Source organism: Lactuca saligna, chromosome 9 (assembly GCF_052625555.1).
Source record: "Lactuca saligna cultivar CGN05327 chromosome 9, ASM5262555v1, whole genome shotgun sequence".
Lineage (NCBI taxonomy): Eukaryota > Viridiplantae > Streptophyta > Magnoliopsida > Asterales > Asteraceae > Lactuca > Lactuca saligna.
The window spans coordinates 23,038,023-23,045,000 of NC_136425.1; the positions used below are offsets into that span (position 1 = coordinate 23,038,023).

Below are 6,978 nucleotides of genomic sequence, written 5' to 3' on the forward strand. Positions count from 1 at the left end.
TGGAACCTTAGCATGGCTTAAAAGCATCTGTATGGATGAAGGACCGAAGAGACTCGACAAGTGCTCGTAAACAACCATCGTGCTTGTAAAATGCTAAAAAAAACCATTACACTTTCAAATTTGTAGCATTTTGACGAAAAGTGAACAAAGTGCAATAGTATTTTGCAATGAAATTGAGGAATTGAAAATACACGAAATTTAATGCTTTGTGTTTTCACAAATACAATATTTAACGATATAATTTATATATATAAGGTAACATATTATCTTCAGATAGTTGCTAAACTCAAACATAGAGACATGCAGTACATATATATATATATATATATATATATATATATATATATATATATATATATATATATATATATGAATCATGCCATTATCGATCATTCTCGCGTCTTGATAGTATTTGTTTTGTTTTGTTCTTGTATGTTCTTACTTTGAGGAGAAATAGACCTTGTACCTAGTAAAACCAAACTCGAACATTATCCAACACAGGCCCACAGAAATGGCCATAATCATGAAGCTTTGTGTGATAAAAAGCACTATAAAATGTGAGTCTTGTTCTATTCGAAATTGCTTTAAATTTAAGAACTCCAGTTTTGAACCCACCCTTTCCTTGAGATTCATATTTTAGTTTTAGGGTTTCCCGAGCAGCAAAAGCCTCAACCATCATAGAACCATGGCAACCATTATGTGCATCACCAATAGTGAATGTTAGCCTGTAGAATTTGTTAGGAACTGTTCGTATAATTTGTGCAATGGCTGTTTCTCGGCCTCCAACCAACTCAATGCCAGATAGCCCTGAGGGTACTTGGAAGTGCTTTGAATCTATGTATTTAACTGGTTTTAGCGATTCGATGATCCACCCAGGGAGTGGGGATACTATGTCATGTATTTTGGGAAGGAGGAGGACTCCTGTTGAGAAGTTCTTGAAGACATATGGACCGATTTCAAAATCACCATTTTTCACTAAATTACCTGCATGAAAGAATATATATTATATAGATTGTTAATTGCAGTATAATTTTTCTAAGAAACTACAATTTTATGTATAAGGCTTTAAGTTGTAAGTCGGAGAAGTTCTTGATGTAGACATTTGCTTCAGGGCGGGCTAAATTTTTGAAGTTATAGCTATAACATTAGTTAATGTAATTCTTATTATTATTATTACAAAATATTGTATTTTGAAGTTATTTCTTTTCATTGCATTGTACATTATGTCCACCCAGTTGGACGGTCTATTGATTTTAAAGGCTTTGTGTGAAATTAAAATTGAACCCCTAAATTTTTGGATTAGCAATGGATATGGATGGACAATGACAAATAGAAAACTTTCGGTCCCATGACAAAATGAGTCGTGTGATCGCACACCTAGTATGTACTCATGGTTGACACTCCCCAATTTATGACCTAAGGCTAGTGAGTGTGGTGTCACACTTATCACGGTCTGCATCAGCGTCACATTATATGTGTTACACTGCTTGTCACATTTGCCATTTAGAAGGCTTTGTTTGCCTCGCTTGTCATTCTTTTCTTTTTTTTAATTCTTTGTAAATTAATTATATTAAAAATAATTAATTTAAACAAGTTATTTTAAAACTAAAGAGTATTATAATAATTAACTTATACTTTTGGGATATAATAATAATTAACTTAAATGGAAGGGATTTATTTAAATTAATAAAGAGTAGTAAATACTAAATGAAAGGGAATAAATCTAAATGTCAATTTTTAAAAAGTTAAATGATAAATATAATATTTTTCATTTTAAGTTTAGGGTAAAGGTGTAGCAAAAAAGAATTTTCAGGACCAATATTGAAACTTTCAATTCAAAGTGTTTCTCTCTCGTCCGTAGTTATATGCCGATATGTCAAGCCGAGCTAGGCATGCTGAGGACTCGGTCTGGTGTTCGTCGAGCATGGCGAACCTCTGAAGCCACACCCACCAGCTTAATAATTTATGAATATGATTTTATAACAAATAAAAGTACAGTGTAGTAAAGTATTTAAAGACATATTACCATTTATATCTTCAAACTTTAACAAAGTATTTTTAGAAATCATTTAAAATTTTGGAATGTATAATAAAATTCCATCGTTAATTAATCGCTACCTAATGGTTCAATTTTAATGGCATCGTCGCTAAACGTGATGCTCAATATTCTAATAGCAGTTGAATGTCAAAAGTATTTAACATAATAATTAATAAGTTATTTGTTGTTTACGTGAATGTGGCAAGAAACATGTCATGTTCTTGATATTAATTTGCCTGTTGCTTTATTTATTTATTTTATTTTTAAATATAATGCGTGCAGGTGTAGTTTAATAACTTTTTGTCCTAAAAATATAATATTACGCGAGGCTCTTAAAAGTAATTAAATATTCAGAGAAAACTCAAAATTACTAAAAAAAATATAACTTTTTGTCCCTTTGTTTTTAGGTGCGTCACAAAATCCGGGTCGGTCTTGTTTACCCGCCATCCAGCTCTAGATCCCGACCCAAGTTTATCCCTTCCAACTTCTTTTTTTTTTTTTAATTATTTTTGTCTAATTTTAACTTTTGATTCAAACATTTAAAAAAAAAATCCCCTAAAACCTTTTCTATCTACAACTTTTTAAATTTAGTTTTTTAGAAAATTATTTTTACAGCTTCTTTTACATCTTAATTTACAACTTTTGCTTTTATAAAATTATTTTATTAAAAGTTTTTTTACTATCTTAAAACATGTTTTGAATATTTAATTTTCCGTTTTACAAATTCGTTTTTATGTATGCATGTAGAGTACTGGTAAAAATATGAAAATTCATTTTTTACAGTCGTATATATATAATTAGTTTTCTCTCGAAACAAAAAACGTGGGTCGGAAAGAAAACTAAGCTCAACAATATGTTATATATAGCATCATTATATAGACTGGAAAATGGAGTAATACGCACCTGCGGAATATTTGAGAGGAGTCATCTTTTTTATTGCGATGGCGTCTAAGAGTGGCCCACAAGTGGGGTCCTCTTGGATCCCTGGATTGTGAAATGTAACCTTGACAGTGGTGCGAAGAGCCTTAAAAGCATAAGCATAAGTGTCACCTCCATCTGTACTATACAACGTTTGAATCGGAAGCTCGCCTGAGTGGCCATCAGCATATACAACGAGCTTCTCATCTTGAGCACAAGTTCTTGTTGCTGAAAATGTGAGGGAGTAGGTTGAACCTGCCTCGACTGTAATATATTGTGATATCGAAGCTTCATTCCCAAGCCTTGCTGCGTAGGTCCCACGAGGAACTGCAAAGTAGAACCCACCTGGTTGTGGCCCACCTGAGACGTACTCGACTATGCCCTTGATTACCCATTTGGGCAACGAGTAGTTCCCTATTATCACTGTTTTCTTCAGGTTCGATGGTTTTGGACCTAGCTCAAAGTGGCCATTTGGAAGCATTCCTGGAAAATATATAACGGTTTCAAACCATGCATGCATTTTAAACATACGCTTGTAAGTTGTAACATTAAATTTGTAAAATGTGATTTCATTAATTTTATATAGAAATGAAGAAAGAATAGCTAGCTAGCGCTGAAATTAACATACCATCACGAATAGGAGTTCGAGCAGCAGTGGCACCAGCAACAAGGAAAGGTGTACAAGTAACGTAAAAGAAGATGAAGAGAAAGTAAAGAGAGGGTAAGAAAGACATTTTCGGATCTAGCTATATGATAAGGAAAGAAAGCAAGTACAATGGAGTACAGGTGCAGTACTACTTCCCTATCACCCTATTTATAAGTTTATGTGCTTAATTAACTGCTTATACATATGTATTAATCACATGCATGATACAAGCAACTGAAGTTAATTCTAAAATAAGATCGACATTAACTTGCAGATGCATGCATTCAATGTAGATTAGATCCACCATTTTGACTTAATTAAAATATAGATCACCTTTCATTTTATGTAAAAAATAAAATTTAGATTCTCTAATTTCGTGAATTTTGAGAATTTAATAATGTATGTAAAATTCAGATATAAGAATTTGTGTATTAAAAATACTAAATCCTGCAGTGATAGTCAGTTGTTTTGAACAAACGGGTTCCTTGGAAACTAGATGTAAGCATTAAAGATATCACATTGTCACGTTACAGCAGAAAGAAATACGGCGTATGATGAGCGGGGCACCTCATGCATGTGCTCATATAGTAAACCACAAATTATGATTAGAGAGATTTTAACTTTATTCTAATATCTTATATCTTTTCTTTTAACATGAAACTTGAAATTTTCAAACATATACTTTTCTCACTTTCAATATGATTATCAATATTTTAATAAATAAAAATCATAGTCTATTATTTCAAACTGTTATAATATTATGGTTGTTGTAATGTAATAGTTTTGTAGGAGCCTAGGAGGTCAAAACAAAACCCGCTTTATTAAACAAACATTATGACTTATGAATACTTGTAATCGTGGTTATTTTGAAGAGGATCGTAAATTATGGTTCTTATGGAAAATGTATGTAACGATATTTGTATCGTGTATGCATGTATATTCCAACAGGGTCATAGGAACATGTGCAATAGTCCATATGTTTACACCATATATAATTAACTAGATTATAACGGTTCACAAATTAAAATAACACAAAGACTATAAAAATCGGAATTACAAAATTTCAAAAGTTCAAAGTAATAAAAAAAGAAACATCAATTAAGAATCTACAGTTACACAAAACCAAAGTAAAACCAAATTAAAAAATAAAAGGATAATAGAAAATATACTTTTTGTTAGAAAATGGGTAGGATTATAGTGGAGATCTGGATACCCCTTAGATCGTGTAAATATTTTCTGAACTGATACTTCTACCTTATTATCAGGTTATAAGAAATTCAGCTGAGGATAATCTCAATGGGACACTTATGAATCTAGGTACAGAAAACATAAGTCAAATTGTTAGAAAATTCTGAGTTCGTATAAAAAAAATACGAGAGCTAAAAGGACATTGTTTCCCCTCAAGAGGAGAATCGATTATATAGAAAACAAGATGTAGGATTACAGACATAAGCTGATATTTATGCTGGCTAAAAAGCAATAGGGCTGGTAAAATGAAAAAAACAGAAGTTCCTGTGGGTGAGTGTATTATGGACAAATCTACCCTTAGTCCTAAAAATGGCTGGTTTGGAGAGCTCTACATTACATTTGTACTGGAATTTGGATGAAGCTGATGGTCCAGAAAAATCCGAAGTAGTGGATAAAAAAAAAGGAGTTAATTGCTCGCTGCACGTTTTTGGACGATTTTACCCCCAGGATATCTTAGAAGCTTAGTGGCACCACATTTTCTCTTGGTGGATCGTTTTATCAATCAATCAATATACTACTCCTGATGGGCATAGATGTGGAATGAACATTGATATGGATTGAAGTACAAAGTTACAAAGTTACTATTGACATTTGGAGCTACAACCGAAATAAATAGATATCAGTCTTTAGTTCTACAACCTTGCAATCTAATGTGTTTCCCATTTGGTTTGGTGACTTGGACCGGTGCCTTACAATTTTGTAGTCTATCTTAGACCTTATAACTATTTCTATTATTGTCTCATTTTGTATAATTTCCAGCTATGCGTTGGATTTTAATTTATATTTAAATATATTGTCGCTTAAAAAAACATGATAACTGAGATGCTTTGAAAAGCCAAAATACATTTCCAGTTCCAAAAAAGTTTTAATATCGTATTTTATATATTTTTAATTTCAAAAAGCTTTTCATAATTTAAGTATATATCTTGAAAATGTTAGCAAAACCGAGGTCTTACTTAAAATCGTTTTACGTTTAACAAGATCGTAATTGTAAGATAGGATTGAGATGGTAAGATCGTACCAAAATGAATTTATATCAAAATTCGCTTGCAAGATACTGTAATCGACTTTAACTTCTTAAGCATTACCCATAATTTTTGTTGCTACAAACCGTAAACATTAAGAATAAATCATCTTAATTAGAAGTACTATTATTTTGATCATGTACAACTAAAGCGTAAGATCATAAAAGGATTATTATGGGTTTGCTCTGCCTAACTCGAGATGAAATTAATAAAATTTTGATGTTCTAAAAGACTTCTTGCAACTTGTGACGCTTGACTTCAAGTTGAATAGACGAATTATTGATACTCGGCTAAACAATAAAACTAAAGAGGTGAAATCAGGATCGTAGCGTGATCCGTATCGTTTTCACTTGTAAGATCTTAAAATCGTAAGATCATAAGATCAAATTGAGATTTTAACAACCTTGCTTGAAACCAAAATATCAACATACTTCCATTTAAACAAAACAGAAACATACTAACAATCGCCCATTGAGAATGCCAATGTTTAGTTATTTGATACTTAAATCGGAACGACTTATTTCAATAGGTCAACGAACAAATAAAAATTGATACTAGATACTGAAAATGCAAAATGCGTTTAATAGCAACAAACTATATTTTATAATAAATAAATAAATAAATTATATTTCTAATGTTTTTATTTAGAAGAAAAAATGATGTCATTTCTACACATATACATCCAGCAAACGCAAAACATAAGAACGATAACCATATACGCTAGGCATATTTTTAGGAATATCACATGTTTATAAGAAACATGGACCAAAATATTATAAACAAATCACCTATACCAACATATACATTATGATGCTAATTATTAAAAGATCAATAAAAAAAACTTGGACTTATTTAACCATTCATGTTAATATAAAAAATGACAATAATAATTTTTTATTGTTTTGTTAAGTGACTGACATGTTTACAAAGAAAGTTAATCTTTAAATAGAAATTATCTGCCACTCGGTGAAATAAACGATTCGTTGACTGTCAAAAAGAAAATAATCACGAGGTGCTGTATTTTTATGGTGCAATAGTCTTACGGAAAAACACTAATCGCCAAAAGAAAATATATCGTGTCGCTGCATCGCGGGTATCCTAAT

The 6,978-nt window shown here is 31.4% G+C and overlaps 1 protein-coding gene across 1 annotated transcript; it reads right to left on the reverse strand.

The window, feature by feature from the left end:
* Positions 1 to 348: 348 nt before the first annotated feature.
* On the reverse strand, positions 349 to 3,745 carry LOC145015849 (protein TEEBE-like). Its single transcript, XM_078974322.1, has 3 exons — positions 3,585 to 3,745; positions 2,942 to 3,439; positions 349 to 984 (listed from the first exon to the last, which is right to left on the reverse strand). The coding sequence occupies exons 1-3, from the start codon at positions 3,688 to 3,690 to the stop codon at positions 467 to 469; spliced, it is 1,122 nt and encodes a 373-aa protein (XP_078830448.1). The 5' UTR covers positions 3,691 to 3,745; the 3' UTR covers positions 349 to 466.
* Between the last annotated feature and the right edge of the window lie 3,233 nt (positions 3,746 to 6,978).

What these genes read in the sequence shown, in the direction of transcription:
- LOC145015849 (XM_078974322.1), bottom strand. Translation starts at nt 3,690, where the DNA reads ATGTCTTTCTTACCCTCTCTTTACTTTCTCTTCATCTTCTTTTACGTT. An exon ending in TCGAACTCCTATTCGTGATG is followed by an intron (nt 3,440 to 3,584) that starts GTATGTTAATTT and finishes TATATTTTCCAG; the next exon opens with GAATGCTTCCAAATGGCCAC. An exon ending in TCCTCTCAAATATTCCGCAG is followed by an intron (nt 985 to 2,941) that starts GTGCGTATTACT and finishes TCTTTCATGCAG; the next exon opens with GTAATTTAGTGAAAAATGGT.